The sequence below is a fragment of the Malus domestica genome, chromosome 04, assembly GCF_042453785.1.
Source record: "Malus domestica chromosome 04, GDT2T_hap1".
Classification (NCBI taxonomy): Eukaryota; Viridiplantae; Streptophyta; class Magnoliopsida; order Rosales; family Rosaceae; genus Malus; species Malus domestica.
Window position 1 is genome coordinate 30,947,852 of NC_091664.1, and position 25,494 is coordinate 30,973,345.

At 38.4% G+C, this 25,494-nt stretch overlaps 4 protein-coding genes and 1 long non-coding RNA gene across 6 annotated transcripts; 3 read left to right on the forward strand and 2 right to left on the reverse strand.

The window, feature by feature from the left end:
- The first annotated feature begins 827 nt into the window (after positions 1-827).
- On the forward strand, positions 828-3,168 carry LOC103434356 (subtilisin-like protease SBT3). The gene has a single exon (XM_008372690.4). It carries the CDS (start codon positions 865-867, stop codon positions 3,157-3,159), a length of 2,295 nt encoding a protein of 764 aa, XP_008370912.3. The 5' UTR covers positions 828-864; the 3' UTR covers positions 3,160-3,168.
- Positions 3,169-6,122: 2,954 nt separating this feature from the next.
- On the forward strand, positions 6,123-8,547 carry LOC114824472 (uncharacterized). The gene is made up of 3 exons (XR_003772802.2): positions 6,123-6,323; positions 6,405-6,501; positions 6,603-8,547. It is a non-coding gene; the product is annotated as an uncharacterized lncRNA (long non-coding RNA).
- A 1,076-nt stretch (positions 8,548-9,623) lies between these two features.
- On the forward strand, positions 9,624-12,203 carry LOC103434355 (subtilisin-like protease SBT3). The gene has a single exon (XM_017331949.3). The coding sequence runs from the start codon at positions 9,771-9,773 to the stop codon at positions 12,063-12,065; it is 2,295 nt and encodes a 764-aa protein (XP_017187438.3). The 5' UTR covers positions 9,624-9,770; the 3' UTR covers positions 12,066-12,203.
- Positions 12,204-15,626: 3,423 nt separating this feature from the next.
- Positions 15,627-24,091, reverse strand: LOC103434236 (putative F-box protein PP2-B12). 2 transcript variants are annotated; one of them, XM_008372559.4, is made up of 4 exons: positions 18,111-18,640; positions 17,921-17,998; positions 16,400-16,440; positions 15,627-16,185 (listed from the first exon to the last, which is right to left on the reverse strand). In XM_008372559.4, exons 1-4 carry the CDS (start codon positions 18,543-18,545, stop codon positions 15,699-15,701), a joined length of 1,041 nt encoding a protein of 346 aa, XP_008370781.4. In that variant the 5' UTR covers positions 18,546-18,640; the 3' UTR covers positions 15,627-15,698. The 2 variants fall into 2 exon arrangements, with proteins under 2 accessions (XP_008370781.4, XP_070676185.1); XM_070820084.1 differs by lacking the exons at positions 16,400-16,440; positions 17,921-17,998; positions 18,111-18,640 and adding exons at positions 23,348-23,466; positions 23,579-24,091.
- Positions 20,262-21,970, reverse strand: LOC114819185 (putative F-box protein PP2-B12). Its single transcript, XM_070820085.1, has 3 exons — positions 21,423-21,970; positions 21,055-21,173; positions 20,262-20,854 (listed from the first exon to the last, which is right to left on the reverse strand). The coding sequence occupies exons 1-3, from the start codon at positions 21,843-21,845 to the stop codon at positions 20,398-20,400; spliced, it is 999 nt and encodes a 332-aa protein (XP_070676186.1). The 5' UTR covers positions 21,846-21,970; the 3' UTR covers positions 20,262-20,397.
- Positions 24,092-25,494: the final 1,403 nt, after the last annotated feature.

The window sequence follows — 25,494 nt, forward strand, 5'->3', positions numbered from 1 at the left end:
TTTTTTTCAGGTGCTGCCAAGATAGATCTTTTTGCTTAACTTAGATTAGCTTTAACATATGTCTTTTCTGTTTGTTGCCTGATATAAAAATGAATTCGTCGACGAGGATCATATATTAGCTTAATCTGAAGTACTGCAAAACCCGGCCTAAACGATTGAATCAATCCTAAGTGTTTGGCAGTATTTTCTGTTTGTATTTGATTCTTGTTGTTTGGTGTTTGGTATCTGGCGTTTTGGAAATGTATGCTTTGTGAGTTTCTGGAATATTTATACACCAAATCGTGTTTGGAATTAGGACATAGTCCATGGGCTAATAATCCAACGACAAGAAGACGTTAGCCATGCCGTGACCGGTTTGGCAACACATCAACACCTCAATCTCTTCTGTTCGGATACTAAAGAATACAATTTGACCGCCTGCATGCTAATTAAGTAATCAAACATTTTTACAACCATCTGTCTTGATTAGATGGGTTATGTTCTCGGCGTCTTAAGTATGCGCTTAATTAACCTGGCCTAAAACACATGATGGATGTTTTACTCTCACTTTCGTAATTAATCTTAACCGTGGTTTGTAATAATTGAGTAGCGGTTCGATAATCGGTAGCTATATAGATACGGACTCTTTTGTGATGTAATGACTTAGCTAGTTCATAATTTTACACCTAGGTTTCTTGTTTACCACAAGAAGTGGGAAGCTACTGATACACAGATGCCGGCTCCTTTTGATAATTTTTTGGCTTCTTCTGCACTGCATTTTCTTCGTTACTTCCGAAATTTGGTTTATCTCATGCACTTCCATATATATAAAGCAGCAGACTGTAAATCCTTCCACAAGCAAAGCTCTGGTTGCTAAAAGAAACCATGGGGCATAACAATGGGGTTCCTCTTCCCTTCATTTTCTCTCTTGTTGCATTGTTTTTGTTGGCTCTGTATGTCAAGGTGTCTTTCGCAGATAGGTCGACGTATATTGTCCACATGGACAAGTCCCTCATGCCCAAGTCCTACTCTAGCCATGGCCATTGGTATTTCTCCATTGTTGATTCATTCAAATCCGGAAACCCTACCTCATTCGATGGCAACAAAATCTTGCCTTCCATTCTGTACACCTATGACAATGCCTTTCATGGGTTCAGTGCAGTTCTATCTGCTGATGAATTAGTGACTCTAAAAAAGTCACCGGGTTTCGTCTCAGCTTACGCTGACAAGTCCATTACGCTCGACACCACCCACACCACTCAGTTCCTCAACCTCAATCCTTTCGCCGGGCTGTGGCCTGCTTCAGATTACGGAGATGACATCATCATTGGTGTCATTGATACCGGTCTCTGGCCGGAGAGTGAAAGCTTCAGAGATGAAGGTATGACCAAAAGTCTTCCAGCTAGGTGGAAAGGAAAATGCGAGGTTGGACAAGAGTTCAATGCCTCTCTTTGTAACTATAAATTGATTGGAGCTCGATACTTTAATAAGGGTGTCATGGCTGCAAACCCCGGTGTCACACTTAGCATGAACTCGGCTAGAGACAGTTTAGGGCATGGGACTCATACATCTTCCACAGCTGCGGGGAACAACGTAGACGGAGCATCTTATTTTGGTTACGCTAAAGGAACAGCCAGAGGCGTAGCACCGCGTGCCAGAGTTGCCATGTACAAGGTTAGCTGGGATGAGGGGCGTTATGCCTCTGATGTTCTAGCTGGTATGGACCAAGCTATTGCTGATGGTGTTGATGTTATTTCAATTTCCTCTGGCTTTGACGACACACCATTGTACGAGGATCCCGTAGCGATTGCTTCATTTGCAGCCATGGAGAAGGGTGTGGTGGTTTCAGCTTCAGCCGGAAATGAAGGCCCCGAGCTTGGGACATTGCACAATGGCATCCCTTGGGTCTTGACCGTTGCAGCCGGCACAATAGACCGCTCATTTGGAGGAGCATTAACCTTTGGTAATGGTTTAACCATTACTGGATTTACCTTGTTCCCAGCAAACTCCTTAGTCGAAAACTCGCCACTGGTTTACAACGAGACATTCTCAGCATGCAACTCAACCGCAGCGTTAGAAACTGCCCCAGATGCGATCATCATATGTGATGACACGGTGCCTATTCGTAATCAAATATCTTACATCATTCAATCGGGGATTCTTGGAGCTATCTTTATTACCAATAATCCTGAGATACGCGAATTAGGTTACGTTGTAACTCCTAGCGTTGTGGTGAATACGAAGGATGGGCGGACTGTGATCGAGTACGCACTAAAAAGTGAAAACCCTACTGTCAGCATAAATTTCCAACAAACGTTGCTCAATACAAAGCCTGCCCCCGCTGCTGCTTTTTACACTTCGAGAGGTCCTTCAAAAAGTTATCCGGGCATTTTGAAGCCGGACATAATGGCCCCGGGGTCATTAGTTTTAGCTGCTTGGGTTCCTAAGGTTGCAGCTGGTAAAATCGGGTTCAATGTGAACTTACCTAGCAACTACAATCTGATATCCGGGACATCCATGGCATGCCCTCATGCATCAGGTGTAGCTGCTCTACTGAAAGGTGCGCACCCAGAATGGAGTGCAGCAGCAATTAGATCTGCTTTGATGACCACAGCTAACCCATTGGACAATACTGGCAATCCAATTCTTGACGACGGTGACAATTTCAACTTTGCTTCACCATTAGCTATGGGAGCAGGTCACATCGATCCTAATGGAGCACTTGATCCGGGCATAATATACGATGCAACTCCACAAGAATATGTCAATCTCTTATGCTCCACCAACTTTACGCGTAACCAAATCTTATCCATCACTAGATCACACGCTTATGATTGTTCCAAACCATCTTCTGATCTCAACTATCCATCTTTCATCGCGTTGTACAAAAATCATCACAAAACAAAGAAAAGGGTTCAAACATTTCAGAGGACCGTAACGAATGTGGGAGATGGCGCGGCTAGGTACAGGGCTTCGGTGACTGCTCCAATGGGTTCTCAGGTAACAGTCTCTCCAGAGATACTGATCTTTGCATACAAGTATGAGAAGCAAAGTTTTACGGTCACTTTAAATTTCAATGCGAAGAAGAAAGGGAACGCTTCTTCTGGCGCACTTGTTTGGATCGAACAAAATGGGAAATACACTGTCAGGAGCCCAATTGTAGTGTCACCTCTTGTTTGAGCTGATGGTCAAGTAGGATGTTAATTTTGTTGGAAGTTCAAATAAAAACATTATTACAATGTTGGCGTGCTGCTGAGCAAAATAAATGCCAATAGTATGGAAATAGTTGTCTGCACAACTATCCTTTTCAACTAGCATGGTTTTAATCCTTCTGCAGCTGCACCTTCCAAAAATTAAAGCTTCCCATGTGTAGACCGAAATTGTGGATTGCAACCAGTGGAATAATGCAGAGTGTGTGCGTGCAAAAGTCTAAAGCTGCTGCATGTGTTTTAAAGGATGTAAAGATTTTGAACACCTTCATTTATTTTGTATGTGTTAGTCTTTGTTTTGTATTGTTTATTAAAACCACTTGTGTGGTTCTTTAATCTCCATGTATAAGTAAGCCTTCCCGTAAGGCGTTTTGTAATTCCATTCCCATTTTCAGCAATAGAGTTGAAACTCTTTTTAATATATCAAGTGCATGTTTTTTCAAGAAGCTTGCTGCTTCTTTCTTTTCTTTTGTCCAGCTTCGTAAAGAGAGTAACAAGTGAGAGGTGTGATTGAGTTAGAAAACCTATCACCCACATAATTGGTATTGAGTTTGTAAACTCTTGAATACCAACAAATTTCATAATAGAATTGTTGTTATTATTAATTTGTTATGATTTTTTTTTTATATTGTTTGGATGTGTTGTTACTTCTTATATAATTTTTTAGCTTCATCAGTCGATATGGTTTTTTGTTTTGATTAATTGATGTGTGTAGAAATTAGAATTATGGAACGATATTACAAGCAAAAATCATCCTTGATTTGTTTATGTTAGGACCACCTGATGTTAAATCCTGGATCCACCATTGTATACATATATATATATATGCAGGGAAGAATTTTGAGAGTTCTTTAATATAATGTTCAAATTAATTATACAAGGCGTTTGAAATCCCCATATATATATATATATATATATATATGTTGGGGTTTAAAAATGTTTCACTACTTTGGAGATGTTTATCTCACAAAGAAGAGTGTGACGTAACGGAATTTGATAGGCAAAAAAAAAAAAAAAAAAAAAAAAAAAACACTCAAAGTATTATGCAAAATTTTGTTCTTATACAAACTAATACAAAAGAAAACACTCAAACACTCTCACATTTCTTCACTCTTTTTCTCACTTCTTGCTCTTTTATTTACATCGAGCTCACAACACTCTCACACCTATATTTATAGGCAAGCATTACCAACTTACCAAGTCGGTGGAATTTGGTTCTTCATAACTCAAGTTATAATTATTCTAGAGTTTTCTATAACAATCCATTAAACAGCCTTGCCGACTTAATAAGCTAAAATGCTAGAATTGTCTAGCATATTAATATGCATGCATGATGCATCGACTTTGGTGCTAGAATTCTCTAGCATTTTCAGTGTATGCACCGACATGTCTTGCTAGAATTATCTAGCATTTGCATGAATCTTGTGTTGCCTTTTCAACATGGGCTGGACCCGGACCAAGACAAGATTACAATTCAACAATATATCTGTGTGTGCGCGTATACAATGTTGAGGGATTGCAAGGTTTTCCAAGCAGAGAATTTTCGAGCGGTACTAGTTGTGGGAATGGACAGAAGACCGGCAGCCATCCAGGAATCCCTCATCAGCCATCCAGGAATCCCTTATGGAAGGAGAAGTTTGAATAATTCTCAGGGTGAAAAAACAGCATGAACCTGACATGTACTACAGGACTGGTGGCACTGTGCCGCTCCAATAGCTGATGCGAAGATTATTTTGAACGTAAAAATCTTATGTTCGAAGTAATGCGTTTCACTTTCGATGGAAATAGGGTTAGGGAAGATCAAACTCCTGAACAGCGCGAAATGGAGGACGATGCTACTGATGTATTCTCTGATCAGCTTGGCGGCCATGCTCTCAAGTTTAATTAATTAACGCCGCGTCATCTTTTTGCCATAATTAAGGCATGTTAGAACGTTCATTTTGAATTTTAACAGTTTAGTACCCATGCTTTGCAAAATTGTGACAATCTGGGTCTGCCGTTAGGATAATTCATTCACTATTTTTTTTTTGGGACAATGAACATGTTCTATGTGCTTTACTTGTTACATATATCATCTGATCTCTTATGTTCATGTTTAATTTAATTTCTATTAGGCACATTTTTCTTCTTCGTTTTTTTTAAGGTGCTGCCAAGACAGATCTTTGGCTGAACTTAGATTAGCTTTAAGATATGTGTTCTTCTGTTTGTTGCCTGATATAAAAATGAATTCATCGATAGGGATTACCACTCTGATTAGCTCAATCTGAAGTACTGCAAAACCCGGCCTAAATGACTGAAACAACCGTAAGTGTTTGGCACTAATTTCTGTTTGAATTAGGTGTTTATGCTATTCACTCCCTCTTTTGTTGTTTGGTGTTTGGTATCTGGCGTTTTGGAAATGTATGCTTTGTGAGTTTCTGCAATATTTATATACCAAATCCTGTTTGGAATTAGGATCCAATCCATCGGCTAATGATCTAACGACAAGAAAACGTTAGCCATGCGATGACCGGTTTGGCACCAGATCAACAACACCTCAATCGCTTCTGTTCGGATACTAAAAATTAAACAATTTGACAGCCTGCTTGCTAATTAAGTAATTAAACATTTTTTACAACCAACTTCTTGATTAGATGGGTATTATGTTCTTGGCGTCTTAACGACGCTCTCAATTAACCTGGCCTAAAACACCTGATAGATGTATTATTCCCACTTTCTTAATTATTCTTAACCGAGGTTTGTAATAATTATATCTGTTACATCCATTTTTAATTTAAATTGTATTTTCACTAAATTTGAATTTATCTTGTTTTTAAAATAGTTTTTGGGTCTTAAATGTTGTGCCAAGGGGATCCATCCCCTGTTTTGTCCCCGGTTCCCTTTGATTTTTCTTTTATTTTTCTGAAAGTCTTCCTCTTTCTCTCTTCTCCCTCACATCACTCTCTCTCGGCTCTCTCTATCTCAGCCCATCCGAGAGCTTTTCTTATCAACAAACAACACCACAACAACATCAACATCTCCATTAGCACCCTAGTGAGCTTAGAATCGAAGAAAGAACACCCCAAACCCTTCTCTTCCTTTCGGCCGGAACTGTTCATCGTCTTCCCCGATGAGTTTCTTGATTTTTCAATGTTGGTAAGTTTCTAAAAACCCTTGGGATGTGTTTTAGGGTTAGATTGAAGCTTGTTTTAAGTTGTGTATACGTTTGAATCATAGAAAATAGCTTGGGAAAGCTTTTCCAAATTTTCCGGCGAGCACCGCCACTTTCGACGCATTTTCCGGCCAAAACACGGTGATTTGGCCGGCGTACAAGGTATAAATCTCTTCGTCTCGCTGCGTACTACAACTTTCCTTTTTGTTTCACCCAATTTCGTTGAGTATTGAAGAAGTTTTACTCATTTGAATCTTACTCAGTTTCCGGTGACCTCTGAGCCTTTCGAGACATTTTACGGTCAAACCACGGCGATTTAGACGTCGTGTGAGGTAACATTCTCTTCGTCACTTCGAGAACTACAACTTTCGTTTTTGAATTAATCGATTTCGTTGAGTTTTGACAAAGTTATGACCGTTTAAAGTTGGTGTAGATTTTTTGGCCAAATTCCGGTCTTCTTCTTCCTTGGGTCCTGCGACCCACCAAACCCAAGCCCTTTGGGCCCTATCCTGCCGAGCCCAACCCAAAACCTATTTCAGTTTTTATTATTTATTTTATTAATTGTTTAAAGTTAAAGGCCTTTGGACCAAATTAGCTAAGACCCTAAGTTTTTTTATCTAAAAACCCAAAACCCTTAGACTTAAGGTCTTCGGGCCTTTTGAACCAGGGCCCTAAGCCCTCTCCTCTAAACCTAGCCCACCTAATTAGCTAAACCCTTAACCTTAACTTGTCTAAACCCTTTATGTGGAATATTCCGTCAGAGAATATTCTAGGAATATTCTAAGAATATTTTATTGACTTTTACGAAATTTATCCGGGACTCTTCTTAAGGTAATTCGACGTTCTGAATCTGTTTCCAATGTCAGTTTTTCCAAATTCAATTGCTATTATATAGTTTTATTTATTGGATTCTTTATGTGCTTAGAAGCAATTATAGTGGTGTTTCTGTCTTCGCTAGTTGCGTGGCTCTTCGGTGGCAAAGTATTATGAGTGGACCCTTTCTAAAAAAATGCATGTTTTAATAGTAGAAATTCATACATGAAATGCATGATTTAATGATTACATTTTATTAAACGTTTTGAGATAACATGTTTACTAAGGCTAGGTTGAATTATTACTATTTTTCCTATAACTCATGTTCTTATAGAATATCCGATGGATGACGATATGATATTTAGAACATGTTTCGAACATCTCTTTATAGTATAGATGATGGATGATTTTATACTATGAAGTTGCTTTTCAATATATATATATATATTCAATGGTTTTGTACTTACCTAGTGGTTCCTTTCATTACGGAACGTAGGGATAGGTTCTGGTCCGTCCCGGGCGACGTTTTGGTGTTGGCATAGGGCCTGGAGTGTGTTTCTTTTGGCTATTTAGCACAGGGACGGGGAGCCGACGTGGGGCCTGAAGTGTATTTTTCTCTGACTGTCTGCTCAGAGACAGGAAGTTGGCATGGGACCTGTGGGTTATCGGACATTTCAGTAGTGATTATTACATATGAGTTATGATTTGAGACATTGCACGACATGCTAGGTTTTGGAAAACCTATGTTTAACATTATATATGTGTTTTCATAAAACCTGGGGGTTAGTAAGTTGATAACTGTTTTATTATATATATATATATATATATATACATATATACATATATTCATATCAACTTGGTCCACTCATGTTTGTTTTGCGCCTCCTTCAGGACTAGAATTGAGGCATACAATCCTGGCATCCAGGTACTTCCGCATCGGCATCTTCGAGTCATTTTGGTGTAAGACCCATTCTTTTATTCACTCCATTTTATATTATTTCTTTTAGTATTCTAGTTAGTTGTGTGTTTTGAACATGTTTCTTAAATGCATATTCATTATTTTTTTTCCCATATTTCTAAGTCTTATGTATTCCTTATTCTCAGTTTTTGCATTCAATAAATGGCTTTGGTCACCTTCGGGTGTCGGCCAGCACGTGCCTATCTTGGTATTCGAGGAATATTGGGATTAGAGCGTGTCAATATCAAGATATGTACTCTATCTTAATGTACTGACTTAGCTAGTTCATAATTTTACACGTAGGTTTTGTTGGGGTTTAAAGAGACTTCACTACTTTGAGGATGTTTATCTCACAAAGAAGAATGTAATGTACCGGATATTTGATAAGCAAGAGAAATAAAGAACACTCAAGGTAATACATAAAAACTTTTTATTCTCACACAAACTAATACAAAAAGAAACACTCAAACACTCTCAAACTTCTTCATTTTTTTTCTCACTTCTTGCTCTCTTTTCTTTTCTTTGTTTTTTTCCTCACAATTTTACAACTAAACATTTTCTTGATTATTCTAGTCTAAGTCAACCGACTTGGCTTTTTCAAATTGATGCTATTTTGCTAGAGTTTTCTAGTCATAGCACACCGACTTAGACTTTGCTAGAACTCTCTAGCATGTGCATGAATCTTTCCTTTTGCATGGGCTGGATCAATTGTATTGGGTCAAGACAAGATTATCAATTCAAAAGGTTTCTTGTTTAGCACAACAAGTTGAAGCTACTATGCTACACATGTTAAAGTCTCACATTGGTGGGGATAAAAGGAAACCATGAGTTTAAATATGATTACCCCACTTTAAATAATACCGATGTTTTTTGTGGTAAAAACCTCACACCTGACGGATTGGGCATGTGGTAAAGTTGGGGACATTATTGGTGTCGTTAAAGTGGGGCCCTGACCAGTCGATCTAAAAAATTTCAACATGATATCAGAACCTATGGTTATGAGCCTGTGCAAGCCAAAGGCTTGTCACAAAGAAGTGTGGGCTTGGAAACAAGCTTGGACTCTTAACATAGAGTCGGCCTCTGAGTTCTAAGAGTCATTTCCTGAAAAAGATTGAAAACAAGTTTGGACTCCATTGGAGCCGACCTCTGAGTTTCAATTGACGATGTGTGGATCTCCACGTGTGAACCACTAAATGGGGTTATACGTGAGGGGAAGTGTTAAAAGTCCCACATCAATGGGGATAAAAGGAAACCATGAATTTAAATATGATTACTTCACTTTAACTAATATCGAGGCCTTTTGTAGTAAAAACCCTACACTTGATGGATTGGCCAGGTGATAAAGTTGAAAATAGTATTAGTGTCGTTGGAGTGGGGCTCCCCAGGCCCGTCAACCTAAAAAATTTCAACAACACATGCCGGCTCCTTTTCACTTCTGAAATTCGGAGTATCTCATTCACATCATTTTTTGGCTTCTTTTGCACTGCATTTTCTTTGTTACTTCTGAAATTCGGAATATCTCATTCACATCATTTTTTGGCTTCTTTTGCACTGCATTTTCTTTGTTCTGAAATTCGGTATATCTCATTCACTTCCATATATATCAAGCAGTAGACTGTAAATCCTTCCACAAGCAAAGCTCTGGTTGCTAAAAGAAACCATGCGGCATAACAATGGGGTTCCTCTTCCCTTCATTTTCTCTCTTGTTGCATTGTTTCTGTTGGCTCTTCATGTCAATGTGTCTTTCGCAGATAGGTCGACATATATTGTCCACATGGACAAGTCCCTCATGCCCAAGTCCTACACTAGCCATGACCATTGGTACTCCTCCATCGTCGATTCATTCAAATCCGAATACCCTACCTCATTCGATGGCAACAAAATCTTGCCTTCCATTCTGTACACCTATGACAATGCCTTTCATGGGTTCAGTGCAGTTCTATCTGCTGATGAATTAGTGACTCTAAAAAAGTCCCCGGGTTTCGTCTCAGCTTATGCTGACAAGTCCATTACGCTCGACACCACCCACACCACTCAATTCCTCAACCTCAATCCCTTCGCCGGGCTGTGGCCTGCTTCGGATTACGGAGACGACCTCATCATTGGTGTCATTGATACCGGTCTCTGGCCGGAGAGTGAAAGCTTCAGAGATGAAGGTATGACCAAAAGTCTTCCAGCTAGGTGGAAAGGAAAATGTGAGGTTGGACAAGAGTTCAATGCCTCTCTTTGTAACTATAAATTGATTGGAGCTCGATACTTTAACAAGGGTGTCATGGCTGCAAACCCCGGTGTCACACTTAGCATGAACTCGGCTAGAGACAGTGCAGGGCATGGGACGCATACATCTTCCACAGCTGCAGGGAACTACGTAGACGGGGCATCTTATTTTGGTTACGCTGAAGGCACAGCCAGAGGCGTAGCACCGCGTGCCAGAGTTGCCATGTACAAGGTTATCTGGGATGATGGGCGCTATGCCTCTGATGTTCTAGCTGGTATGGACCAAGCTATTGCTGATGGTGTTGATGTTATTTCAATTTCCTCTGGCTTTGACGACACACCATTGTACGAGGATCCTGTAGCGATTGGTTCATTTGCAGCCATGGAGAAGGGTGTGGTGGTTTCAGCTTCGGCAGGAAATGAAGGCCCCGAGCTTGGGAAATTGCACAATGGCATCCCTTGGGTCTTGACCGTTGCAGCCGGCACAATAGACCGCTCATTTGGAGGAGCATTAACCTTTGATAATGGTTTAACCATTACTGGATTTACCTTGTTTCCAGCAAACTCCTTAGTCGAAAACTCGCAACTGGTTTACAACAAGACATTCTCAACATGCAACTCAACCGCAGCGCTAGAAACTGCCCCAGATGCGATCATCATATGCGATGACACTGTGCCTATTCGTAATCAAATATCTCACATCATCCAATCGGGGCTTCTTGGAGCTATCTTTATTACCAACAATCCTGAGATACGCGAATTAGGTCACGTTGCAACTCCTAGCGTTGTGGTGAATACGAAGGATGGGCGGACTGTGATCGAGTACGCACTAAAAAGTGAAAACCCTACTGTCAGCATAAATTTCCAACAAACGTTGCTCAATACAAAGCCTGCACCCGCTGCTGCTTTTTACACTTCGAGAGGTCCTTCAAAAAGTTATCCGGGCATTTTGAAGCCGGACATAATGGCCCCGGGGTCATTAGTTTTAGCTGCTTGGGTTCCTAAGGTTGCAGCGGGTAAAATCGGGTTCAATGTGAACTTACCTAGCAACTACAATTTGATATCCGGGACATCCATGGCATGCCCTCATGCTTCAGGTGTAGCTGCTCTACTGAAAGGTGCGCATCCAGAATGGAGTGCAGCAGCAATTAGATCTGCTTTGATGACCACAGCTAACCCATTGGACAATACCGGCAATCCAATTCTTGACGACGGTGACAATTTCAACTTTGCTTCACCATTAGCTATGGGAGCAGGTCACATCGATCCTAATAGAGCACTTGATCCGGGCCTAATATACGATGCAACTCCACAAGAATATGTCAATCTCTTATGCTCCACCAACTTTACGCGTAACCAAATCTTATCCATCACTAGATCACACGCCTATGATTGTTCCAAACCATCTTCTGATCTCAACTATCCATCTTTCATCGCGTTGTACAACAATCATCACAAAACAAAGAAAAGGGTTCAAACATTTCAGAGGACCGTAACGAATGTGGGAGATGGCGCGGCTAGGTACAGGGCTTCGGTAACTGCTCCGAAGGGTTCTCAGGTAACAGTCTCCCCAGAGATACTGATCTTTGCATACAAGTATGAGAAGCAAAGTTTTACGGTCACTTTGAATTACAAAGCGAAGAAGAAAGGGAAGGCTTCTTCTGGTGCACTTGTTTGGATCGAACAAAATGGAAAATACACTGCCAGGAGCCCGATTGTAGTGTCACCACTTGTTTGATTTGATGATCATGTATGTAGCTAGAATAAAATCTATGCATGCTGCATGCTTGGTATTAAGAAAATTAAAGGGAGTCTATTTTAGCTAATGGAATGATTATGAACTAATGAACTAATGAATAAACTTCTCTTTGTAAAATATGACATGATTGGATTGAACTTAAAGCATGATTGGATTGAACTTAAAGTTTCTTTGACTGTTAACTATTGGCCAAACAACCACTTAAAAATGTCTAAAGGTATTTCTCTTTATTCAATAATTTTTTTTTACTCGGTGAAAGCACCAAAGATAATTAAAAAAAATTATTTTTTGGTTGCATAATCGGAAATATTCAATAATAAACTTAAGAACATAAGTATAGAGAAGATTCGAACTTCATTTTCTTTCTTGTTTTGTTTTGTTTTGTTAATCATATTGTTTCTACCCACCGCAAGGCTATAGCTGGTTTTTTACTTAAAGACCAGCATATACATGCTCCATCGCTAAGGACGAATCTTGGTTTTGTTTCTACTTCTGAGATAAAGTTACTGCTCAAGTGGTGAACTATTATGGTCCACTATAGAATGTGAACTTAATAATTGACTATTTGAGTGAACGATCACCGTGTAATGCCAGACTCTATCTGCATTCAAATTTTGGGTAACCAAGTAGTGAGTGAAAGGAACTCTCCTCCAACTTACAGCCTAGTGGGCCAGTAGGCTGGATCGGATATTTTAAAAGGTTGCTTGCATTATTGCTATTGAACTATATATTTAGGGGTGTGATATCCACACATCATTTTTTACTTCTTTCACATCTTTTTAATTTTCAGTCGTCGGATCGAATGAATTAAAGAAGATCAAAGGACATAAATTAACAAGAGGTGTGGGAGAAGTAAAAAAGAGTCTGTGGATAGCACACCCCTATATTTATATATATATGTACCATTGCATGTGAAGTTGACTTGGCTGGATATTATTGCTGTATTTTTCCAACTGATAACATTTTTATTTTTTCCTGTATCCTTCCACACAAACTAGTGCTACTCTTCTCCATTACACATACAATTAATTTCTTTTACTTTTCTTTGTGTTTTTATTACAATTTCTAGTAGTTTTATAATTTCATTTTTCCACAAGCTCATTTTCATCTTTACATACTCCTGTTTATTTCTATCTTATTATTCTCCTTTAAATTTTTTGAGGTGATTTTTCTTTGAATTATTCAATCTAATAATCACAATAAAATCAGTTTGTAAAGGAAGAAAAAAGGTGTGTAGAAATCACTTATTTGTCTATTAGGAATGTTGAATAATTTTCAAATAGAATTGTTATTGACACTTCAAATTTCTCATTCTACACTCCAAATTTCTATATTTAGAAATAAAAATACACTTATAAAGAATGTAGAATGAGATTTTTGGAATGCCAATAACACATCCCTTTTCAAATTACAAGAATTTTGATAAAGAGTTGCCTTTTAGTTCGCACCTATTGGGAGAACTAATCTGCAGAATTATAAGGCCCAGGGATTTGTGATTTTTCGTCACAATTCAAGGGGGCATATTAGCATGAATTTGCAACCATATATGGGTGTAAACCGTGTAATTGAAGAGTTGCACACCAATTGGAGAGACATAAGTACTCCTATATATAAGTATATATACAGTGGCGGAGGGACTATAGTAGTCCTAGACCCACCCTGCTTTTGTTTATATAAAAAAAAATTGATACTACTTATTATTTTTATTTTTTTCATGACTTTTTCACTTAAACCATTCCAATTTTCTAGACAAAAGATCCGGCCCTCTTTAAATATTTTAAGGACATTTATGTAATCTAGTCTAACCCTAAAGCCTACCGATTCCAACTTCCAACACTTCTATTCATTTTCCCAATACTAAAAATTAGTATTTTATTATTCTCCAAGTTTATAGTCAACTGCAGGTTGTCAGTTTGGGTTAAGGTTGATATCTATGTATTGCTTTTCGATCAATCTTTAATTTCCATGATCCTCAAAGATATGAACTTTGAATCTCTAAAGTTGTCATTTTCAATTTTTTTGCAATTTGCGAATTCATATATGTTGTCATCTACAATTGTAAATTAATTTAACAATTTTTTTTTTTTGCAGATTAAAGAATTCCATTATTCCATCATTCCATCAAAGAAAAGACATTGAAGTTTAGTTAATTGATCAACAACCCAAAGTATGTATTTTACTCTCAATTTCTCTTACAATTTTTTGTCTATAAATTATGATTAAATTGATGTCTTGCAATTTCTCTTAACTATTTGCCTAATTTGTTTTAGTTTGTAAAAATTAGCACATATATACTATGCAACGGTTTCAAAATATGAAAACTCGTCAAGGACAATTATTTTAATTATTGGAAATATGTATATTATCAATGCTATGCTATTTTGAATTTTGGTTACTTTTCTATATACTATAAAGTTTTGGTTAACAATTTTGTAACTACTATCGATTTTTTTTTTTAAATATTTGTGAGAGGACCCTCCTAACCCGAAATCCTGGCTCTGTCACTGTATATATAGGATAATTCCCTGCAGATTTTCATATGAAAAACATGAAAAAGATGAATGAAAACACACATACAAATGCTTCTAGGATCTAACAAAGTGAACATGTTATTTCCTAGCTAGGAACCATAAGCCATCTTGTAAACTTTCTTTGAGTATTAAGATTTGTTTAAGGCGTGTGCCAAACTTTGACAAACACACCCTTTTGCGCATTGGATGTGAGGCCGAATAGAATCTGAAAGATAACATAAACACTACATGCCTTGAAGCAATTCTTCATCCATTATCATAACCAATAGCACTAATAATGTCATTTATTTGCGAAGAATCAATTTCAATTCAAGTTATCAATGAGCCAATATCACATATATAATCTGCAAAAAGTACATAACTTTTAAATTATTGTTTTATTCAGTGGCGGAGCCAGCATGTGATCATTGGTTGTCCTTAATCCTAACAACTTCAAAATCCCCCATATATATTTGTTTGTATATTACATTTGACCCCTATAAACAGCTAAGACAAACTAAATTACAACTTCCTCCTTCTGCTTCTATTTTCTTCTATCATATTTGTCCTCCTATTCTCACTTATATGAATACTTTAGTTGAAAAGTCTCAGTAGTCATCAACATTACTTCACAGTATTCTGCATCCACCTTCAACAAACCTCTACAAATAATAATAGTTGTCGACATATGTTGGCATAAACTTTAGGTATATGTTAAGGATTGGCAAGTGCCTACTAGGTACTAGATGAAATGGCCCTATAAAGCTTTTTTGGTTGATATTATGACCCCATTATGTTAACATTCTGGCTATGCCACTGGTTTTATCTATTAGTAATTAGTATCTTCTAATTCCATGATCTCCCTACTTTATCATTGGCTAAGAACACACTAACTAGCTAGTATTTCCAGTAGTTGGGTCTGACTTTCCACTCAATCCATGTAGTTTAAATATCACCAAACCGCAACCTAATGTAAACTACATGGGTACAGTGGAACATTTTCAAACTTTAGGATTTGGGTGCCAACATATTTCATTCAATTTTGAATTGTTAATTCCACTTTGGGTGCCAACTAAATGGCATCAATACAAGTAAGTCTTTCTCATGTTGCTGACAATTCATGTGATAGCAAATTTTCTACTTTGTCCTTTTTGGGCCTGACCTCAATCCCATGAACAATGAGGCCAGCCTTTAATACACCAGCCACCTCCTTACATGTCATCTCCGTTAACTTCCCATCCCCTCCTCCTGGGCTGAAGAACTCACCCAGTTTTACCTCCAACCAGCTGTCCGCTCTTTCCTTCGGAAACCGATGCGTTTCTTCTTTTTTTCTGTTGTTGTTCTTCTTCTTCTGCCTTCTTCTTCCGGCTTCTGGGTCCAGAAACACAGTACTGTTCTTATTGTCAATTGGGGGCTCTCCATCTTCTCCTGTTGTGACCTTTACAGGCACCTCAAATCCGTATGCCCCTTCCCTCAACTTGAACACGAGATAAGCTTCGTACGTTGTGGCTGGGGACAGGATGCGCGTATCAATTTTCCCACGAATTTCAAGCCACCAAACATGCACAACCTCAGCCACCTCGTCAAACCTGCACAGTTCCATTTACTTCAATTCTACACACTAGTAAAAAACCAACAAACTTTTCTAGAAAGCACTTATGATCCATAAGCATTTTTAATTTTTTCTGTCAAATACAGTTAAACGCGCTTTAACAGTTATATATATAAAGCGCTTTTAGGCTGTCCACGAGCAATGTCAAACAGAATCTTAATTAGAATATGGATGAAAAATTATTAACAGACCTGGATTCAGGCAGACAAATCCATTCCCAATATTGAGGAGTATCGCTGATCACTCATATATTTCATGCATTTATACCATCAATTTCTAAAGTCTTTGTGATGTTTTTGTGTCAAAATTGTAGCATTTTATCTTACCTTGTGTTAATGTGCAGTTAATTTTGTTTTAGGATCAAAGAAATAAAAAAAGAAAACAAAAGAAATAAAATAAGCAAGGGGAGTGCAGCACTGGCAGGAAGAAAAAGAAAAAGAAAAAAATATTTATATAATAAGATGGAAGTGGAACGAAAAGCAGGACACTCGGATTGGCAGAAACAAAAACAAACAGAAAATAAGAAGTGGACGGACTGATAGAAAGACAGAGAGAAGTGGACAGACGCAGCAAAATGATGTGGAGTGCGCTGGCGAAAAGAAGAATAATAAAAGAATGAGGAGGAGTGATGCAGACTGACGGAAGAGAATAAAAGAGAAAGGGAGACTGAGAAGCGCGGGAGAGAAATACGAGGGCGCAGAAGCAGAGGCGTGGAGGCAGAGGTGCAGAAAAACAGGAGCAGGGGAAGACTGACGCTACAAGGGGAGAGGGCAGTGCGCAGAGCAGAGAAATCCAAGGAGCAACGGAGATCTCGTCTTGTTAAAACGGGTGTTTTCTTTCTTTGTTATTTTTTGTTATGAATAATTTCTTATGTATCAAAATAATTATGTGTAACTAATTTATTATGCTAGAGTGAGGCCATGAGCCGCAACATGAATACGTAGATTTATTTTTCAATTGCTTAAGTGTTGTTACATGCTTGCTTTGATATTTTCAATCACTGAATTAAACTATCTACGTACCTTGATGCTTGAACACCATTAGGATGCTTAGAAAAGTTATCGGATGCAATTTTGAACGAATGTCACGTTAAAATTGGTTGTGCTTCTTGTGATTGAGAATTATACTCTCCTAAGGTAAATATCATGCTCTTAGGGATTATATGGTTTAACAAAAGGATGTTCACCAAGATTAATGAATCACTCATGTTTATATTTAATCCAAATGTCATGGATAAGTTGCATGTAGTGGTATACGTTTTAGCTTGAATGTCACAAGTAAAATATACACAAGGAAAATCCAACCTTCAAAGCATGTGTGTTTTCAATTATTTAAGCAATTGGAATAGCTACGTAGGAGTGTTGTTGGTAAAGGTTGAACTCTAGCATATTGTCAATCTATTTTTCTTCAGTCATTTATTTTATCTTGAATTTCCTTATTTACTAGTTTTGTTTAAGTTGAATCATTATTCTTATAAATCAATTCCCATTTTAGATATTTGTTTAAGTCACATCCAGTAATATTTAGTTTCGTCAAACTAGTGTAATTCTTAGAGTTAAATAAGTTAAATACACAAAAACTCGTAAATTGTTTATATCAGTCCCTGAGGAGATCGACCTTGCTTGAGCCATTCTATACTACAAACACTTGTTCTCTTGCAAGAATTTTCTATGGTTTAACCCTTTGTTTTACAAGTGGTAAAATCGCTATCAATCGCCCCAAGTAATCATAAGCTCCCTTGCAGATATCATATAGCATTTTTTCCCACTCCATTTGTCCACCGAAAAGCTCTGCAATTAATATTGCATATGCATGACGTCAATTATAATTAAATACGTGAATAAAAATTAATCACAATAAGTTAATAACAAAAACGAAGGCATACAGTTAATATGACGTTACCATCTTCCCCTGATCGATGAGGACCGGGTTGTCACATAGAGAGAGAAAAAGCCCCTTCTTGGATTTCCAACTGGAAGAAGACGAAGAGCAAGGAGGGACTGGGAGGGAGGAGGGAGACTGAGGCTGTACGGAGGACTTGCTGAGGATCGTGTAGACATCAGGTGGAAGGAACCTGTCCCAAACGGCGTCCGATTCAGCGGCCGACCGGAAACCCCTAGACACCGCTGAAAGCCTGCACGCGTCTGGAGGCGTCGTTAAGGAGGCCACGGTGGCTTTGCATCCTTCTGGCAACGCCTCCAGATCCATCGCCGGCGTTCCTGTAATTTGTCTTTGTATATTGTATTGCGTTTTGGTGTTTGTAAACTTGTGTAATATATGCAGGGATTTCCTAGATGAAGTCTTAGGGGTTAAGTTTAGGGTTGTTTTATAATGCATCAAGGTATACGGTATGCACCAGGTTTATAGAAACGTTAAATTCGTTGGATTCTTGGACCAAATACAAAAAGAAAAGATCTTGACCTATTCTCTGGGGATGCATAAAAATGTAGAATGGTTTTAAATTTTGAGTATCAGCCTAATTAATAAGAATGGATTTTATTTCTCTTAGATTTAATAATACATTATTCCGCCCATATTCAATGCACATATAAAAGGTTATTTTTTCTAAAGACCTATTTGTCGATTTACCCTCCGAACTTGTATACATCTACCAATTTCCCTCATGAATTTTAATTTAGCTGATTATCCCTGAACTTTTATAAATGGATTTTGAAAATTTTCATCTAATCTTCCATTCATCTTGATCACGCGAACATCACATGGCAAGTGTATGACGGGGAAAAGATAATTTTGCTTTGGTAAATTGGGCGCAAAGTCAGTACTTTGCAGCTGCGAATTGGATTCCTATGGCTAATTCAAACATAAAGTATACGGAGTCAACTAGCTGAAGAGAAGAAGAAGAAGAAAACAATCGACTATCCACATTAGGGTAATATTACTTTATTGCCCTCACACATTTTTCATTAGACTAAAATGGATAGGAAATTGGATGAAATTTTTTAAATCTAATGTCAAAAGGGAAATTGACTAATTATAAAAGTTTAGGATGGTAATCAGCTAAAATTAAAGTTCAGAGAAAAAATTAGCAACTGTTTAAAGTTCTAGGGAAAAATCGACAGATAACTCTTTTCAAAATAAGAGAAACGGTTATTGGGTTTCCTTTTGGGAACTTTAACGAAAAGCTCCCAGTACTGTTTACTTTAACGAAAAATCACATTTTTACACTAAAAAGTCAATCCTGGTACTATTCACTTTAAACTTTATTTTGTCCTTATCGTTAAAACTCAAAGTTTTCAAACTCTTTTCATTAGTTTTCCCCTTTTCCCTTTTCATTTCAAATCTTTTACTTTAATAAGTCATCAGCACTATCTAGTATCTAGTGTATATTCTTTTAAGTTAGAAGTCTCAAATTCAACTTATCTTGTTAACAATGTTTCTAGCTAAATACACCCATTCACACCCCCCCCCTCCCACCCCACCCCAAAAAAAGAAGGAAAAACAAAAAAAAAAATCATTCAGTTTTATTGGTTCCAAATCGAGCACTTGAACTCGGTTTGATTTGCGACGCCAGATGACCTCGGTTCAATTTGTTGTGCACCATGAACTTGGCTGAGAAGAGAATGCAGGCCTTCTTAGGTCAAAAAACTATACGTGTGTGTGATAACACATCTCCCGATCTCTCCATCCATCAAATAAGTTTATAACGTTTTACAACAAGTATTCAAAGGTGAAAGGAATCATTAAATAATTATTGAAGAGGAATGTAACCACCGTTGATGATCAGGGTTCAACCACTTATAATGTCAAAGTTAAAGAACCAAAAGGGTGCGGTTGTCGCGGTGTGACCAGAGAAATTGGTGACCGGTAAGAGATAGAGAAGCAAGACTACACTTTGGCAATCAAGTACAAGAGCTCCGAGGAAGAAGCCATCTCATTAGGTGCAATTGTTTGGGAAGAAGAGAGTGAAAATTCTACTATGAGGAGCCCTATTGTGATCTCGGGTAGCCCTACTGTGATCATTGTGTAAGAACACGTTAGCTAGCATTTCGGGTAGTTTGGTATGACTTCAATTCAATCCATGTAGTTCAAAGATGAGCAATTGCAACCATTTTATCAACAAAATTATAATACAATGAGCCTTTTTGTTTTTCTTACTAATAATATTCCTTATATGTAACATTGACAATGCACCCATTACATGTAAGTCCTTGGAAAAAAGTTTGACTTTCTACATTCTTTTGGGCCTGACTTCAATCCCCTGAACAATAAGGCCTCTCTTCATTCTATCAACCTCCATACATGTCATCTCCATTAACCCACCATCTTCTTCTCCTGGACAGAAAAACTCTCCAATCTCCACCTCCGGCCAGCCGTCGGGCCTTTTCTTTGGATATTGAGTTTCATCGATTTCCTTCGGTCTCCCGATAATGTTCTGTCTCCTCCATCCTACTTTTAGGCTCCTTTCTTGGCCCAGAAACACAGTACGCTTACTATTAGTCTCTTCTTCCCCAAAAAGTCCTACCTTGACCTCCAAGGGATCGTCACGATCAAATCCTCTAGCCCTTTCACTTAACATGAACACAAGATAGGCTTTGTAGACAGTGGAGGGGGAAAGAATCCGTGTATCAATTTTGCCACGGATCTCAAGCCACCAAACAACTACAAGCTCAGCCACCTCCTCAAACCTGTTTCATTTAACATGACACATACTAATTAATTGCCCAATTACACACATACACACATATTTCAATATATATATATACATCGCTAAAACAAATCCAACCGCAGAATAAGCACGATATGGAAACGCTTTCTCAACATCTTAAAAGCATAGCTGTTAGCTTAATCAAACCAACAAAACGTAAGATGAATGAACTTTACAGACCTGGAGTTGGCAAGAGAAATCCATTTCCAGTAGGCAGGAGTACCACCCCAAGCAATCATAAGGTCCTTCGGCGATATCATGTAACATTTTTTCCCACTCCATTTGTCCAGAGTAAAACTCTGCATATATAGATCATAGAAACTGATTGGAAAAGAATACAAAAACTTATTCTGGCTAGGTTCCCATGCATTAGTTCCAGTAGGCACGATCTCAAAGTCTAAAGTCATATTTTCATATTAATTGATGACAATAAAACTTTATCCGAAAGTAGAGAGAAACAAATAAAATCTTCAAATTTATTCATGTTTCAAATTTTGGGAGCTATCCCTAATCCCACCACAAAAGCGAAAAAGAACGTATAAAATTACCATTTTGCCGTCGTCAACGAGGACAGGGTTTTCGCAGAGAGTGAGGTAAAGCTTCTTCTTGGAGGAGGAGGAGGTGGAGGAGGAGGAGGAGGATTGAGATAGGATGGAGGGGATATCAGGGGGAAGGAACTTGTCCCAAACAGCGTCGGAATCAGCGGCCGACATGAAACTCTTAGACACCGCCGAAAACCTGCACGCGTCTCGAGGCGTCGTTAAGGAGACGACTTTAGCTATGCATCCTTCGGGCAACTCCTGCAGATCCATGTGAACGTGATGATGATCGTCATCGAGTACCATCGACACCGGCGTCCTGCAGCCCCCGCAGGTGATTCCTTCTCCTCCTCCTCCTCCTCCTCCTGATGCACCGGCGTCGACTGTCTTCTCTTGCATCTTTGGTTGATCTCCGCCGCGGCGGGGTCTCATAACCTATACTGTCTGTCTGTCTGTGGTGTTGACTCTCGTGTCGTGCGTGTACCTTGTGGTACGTGTTCTGTTGCGTGTAAGAAACTTGTCATATTTGTAGGGACTAGGGAGGGAGGCCTTAGGCGTTAAGGCATGGTTCAATTTTTCCTCGAGTTTTACTCCGTTTTCTAATGTTGACAAACGCTACACTTTCTAGAAAACTATTTAAAAAATTTATTTCTCTGTCACTTTCGACACGCTAAGCTTCTTAGAATTAAATTAGGATATTTCAGAGCATATGAGATTTTACCGTAGCGGAAGAAAAACAATCAAGCATTTGAACTATGGTGTGTGGTCAATTCACACTCTATCTAACAACTAACTATCTAATACTATTTGTATTTCAAAAAAATTGGCATTTATGATCTACAAGCATTTTTAAGTTTTTCAGTCAAATATAGTTAGGGGTGTGATATCCACACACCCCATTTTACTTCTCACACACCCTTCTAATTTTCGGCCGTCGGATCGGATGAATTGAAGAAGATCAATGGATAGAAATTAACAAGGGTGTGTGAGAAGTAATTTGGGGTGTGTGGATAGCACACCCCTATAGTTAAACGCGCTTTAACAGTTATATATATAAAGTGCTTTTAGGCTGTCTACGAGCAATGTCAAACAGAATCTTAATTAGAACAAAAGCAGCTGTATGAATTCATGACTTCTTCCCTCTGTCTGAGGGTGCTTCTCACCATCTAGTGTGAGTGATTTCCTGATCTTGTTTCTGAGTGGTGCCGCCGATCCTAGCTGCGGCTGGGATCGGTGGGTGGTTTTTTTTTTTTTTTTTTTCTTTCTTCTCCCCTTCCATCTACTGATGGTCCTTCTTGTTTTCCTCTGGTTTTTTTGCTTTTGCTTTTTCTTTCTTCTCCTCTTCCATCTGCTGATGGTTCTTCTCCTTTTCCTCTCTGCTTTTTCCCTTCCTCAACCCCCGTGGGTATCCCTCTTCATGGCCCTTCCTTGCTTTGTTCAGCCATGGTTTCTGTTGAGTTCATGTGTAGAGTTCCGGTGTTATATCCGGCTCGGGTGTCTCTCACACCACCACGATCTCCTTGTTGTCTGCCGTTCTCGGCGGTGTTGCTCGGGATTTTCCCAGAGCTTCTTTCTGATGGTTGGCTTCTCTCTCGCCGACTATCTCTTGTTGATGGCTGTGTGCAGATGGCGCCTGTGGAGGTGATGATCAACGGTGGATGGAGGATTGGATGGCTGGCTGATTCTCGGGTTGATGGTGGAGAGCACAGTGGATGGTTCTCGGTTGTTTGTTTGGGCTTCACTATTGTTGGGCTCATTTTCTGTGTTTTCTTTGTTTTTAGGCCCGTTCTTTGTTTATTTGTAGGAATAATTGAACCTTTGTGTGGTTTGTAAGTGTATGTTTGTTTTAATAAAAGTTCCTCGTTGGCGACTTAAAAAAAAAAAAAAAAAAAACAGAATCTTAATTAGAATATGGATGAAAAATATTAACAGACCTGGATTCAGGCAGACGAATCCATTCCCAATATTGAGGAGTATCGCCCCAAGTAATCTTAAGCTTCCTTGCAGATATCATATAGCACTTTTTCCCACTCCATTTGTCCACTGAAAAGCTCTGCAATTAATATTGAATATGCATGACATCAATTATAATTAAATACATGAATAAAAATTAATCACAATAAGTTAATAACAAAAACGAAGGCATATAGTTAATATGACGTTACCATCTTCCCCTGATCGATGAGGACCGGGTTGTCACATAGAGAGAGAAAAATCTCCTTCTTGGATTTCCAACTGGAAGAAGAAGAAGAGCAAGTAGGGACTGGGAGGGAGGAGGGAGACTGAGGCTGTACGGAGGACTTGCCGAGGATCGTGTAGACATCAGGCGGAAGGAACCTGTCCCAAACGGCGTCCAAATCAGCGGCCGACCGGAAACCCCTAGACACCGTTGAAAGCCTGCACGCGTCAGGAGGCGTCGTTAAGGAGGCCACGGTGGCTTTGCATCCTTCTGGCAACGCCTCCAGATCCATTGCCGGCGTTTCTGTAGTTTGTCTTTTTATATTGTATTGCGTTTTGGTGTTTGTAAACTTGTGTAATATATGCAGGGATTTCCTAGATGAAGTCTTAGGGGTTAAGTTTAGGGTTGTTTTATAACGCACCAAGGTATATGGTATGCACCAGGTTTATAGAAACGTTAAATTCATTGGATTCTTGGACCAAATACAAAAAGAAAAGATCTTGACCTATTCTCTGGGGATGCATAAAAATATAGAATGGTTTTAAATTTTGAGTATCAGCCTAATTATTTCTCTTAGATTAGTAATACATTATTCAGCCTATATTCAATGCACATATAAAAGGTTAATTTTTCGAAAGACCTATTTGTTGATTTATCCTCTGAACTTGTATACACCTACCAATTTCCCTTATGAATTTTAATTTAGCTGATTATACCTGAACTTTTATAAATAGATTTTGAAAAATTTCAACTAATCTTCCATTCATCTTGATCACGCGAACATCACATGGCAAATATATGATGGGGAAAAGATAATTTTGTTTTGGTAAATTGGGCGCAAAGTCAGTACTTTGCCGTTGCAAATTAGATTCCTATGGCTAATTCAAACATAAAGTATACATAGTCAACTAGCAGAAGAGAACATTAGGTTAATATTACTTTATTACCCTTAAACATTTTTCATCAGACTAAAATGGGTAGGAAATTGAATGAATTTTTTTAAATCTAATGTCAGAAAGGAAATTGACTAATTATAAAAGTTTAGGAGGGTAATCAACTAAAATTAAAATTTAGAGAGAAAATTAGCAACTGCTTAAAGTTCTAGGAGAAAATCGACAGATAACTCTTTTCAAAATAAGAGAAAAGGTTATTGGGTTTCCTTTTTCCTTTTCATTTCAAATTTTTTACTTTAATAAATCATCAGTACTATCTAGTATCTAGTATATATTCTTTTAAGTTAGAAGTCTCAAATCCAACTTATCTTGTTAACAAATTTAATGTAATAACACCGACAGTGAAATACCCAAGTTAGGATAAAAAGTGGCCATTCCCTCCCCTCCAAGGGCCCATGCAATGTTTCTAGCCAAATACCCCCATTACCCACCACCCCCCACAAAAAAAGGGAAAGAAAAAAGAAGAAAATAAATCAGTCTAATTGGTTCCAAATCGAGCACTTAAACTCGGTTTGATTTGCGACGCGACGCCAGATGACCTTGTGCACCATGAACTTGGCCGAGAAGAGAATGCACGTATTCTTAGGTGAAAAAACTATACGTGTGATAACATATCTCCCGATCTTTCCATCCATCAAATAAGTTTATAACGTTTCACAACAAGTATTCAAAGGTGAAGAGAATCATTAAATAATTATTCAAGAGGACTGTAATCACCGTTGATGATCAGGGTTCAACCCATGTCAAAGTTAAAGAACCAAAAGGGTGCGCTTGTCGCGGTGTGACCAGAGAAATTGGTGTCCGGTAAGAGACAGAGAAGCAAGACTACACTTTGGCAATAAAGTACAAGAGCTCCGAGGAAGAAGCCATCTCATTTGGTGGAAGAAGAGAGTGAAAATTTTACTATGAGGAGCCCTATTGTGATCTCGGGTAGCCCTATTGTGATCGT

Coding starts and splice junctions, on each gene's coding strand:
- LOC103434356 (XM_008372690.4), top strand. CDS start 865: ATGGGGCATAACAATGGGGTTCCTCTTCCCTTCATTTTCTCTCTTGTT.
- LOC103434355 (XM_017331949.3), top strand. CDS start 9,771: ATGCGGCATAACAATGGGGTTCCTCTTCCCTTCATTTTCTCTCTTGTT.
- LOC103434236 (XM_008372559.4), bottom strand. CDS start 18,545: ATGCATTATAAAACAACCCTAAACTTAACCCCTAAGACTTCATCTAGG. Junction 16,441..17,920: donor TTATGATTACTTGGGGCGAT/TGATAGCGATTT, acceptor GTGATCAGCGAT/ACTCCTCAATATTGGGAATG. Junction 16,186..16,399: donor ATTTGTCTGCCTGAATCCAG/GTCTGTTAATAA, acceptor GGAACTGTGCAG/GTTTGACGAGGTGGCTGAGG.
- LOC114819185 (XM_070820085.1), bottom strand. CDS start 21,845: ATGAGACCCCGCCGCGGCGGAGATCAACCAAAGATGCAAGAGAAGACA. Junction 21,174..21,422: donor TCGTTGACGACGGCAAAATG/GTAATTTTATAC, acceptor CTATATATGCAG/AGTTTTACTCTGGACAAATG. Junction 20,855..21,054: donor ATTTCTCTTGCCAACTCCAG/GTCTGTAAAGTT, acceptor TAAATGAAACAG/GTTTGAGGAGGTGGCTGAGC.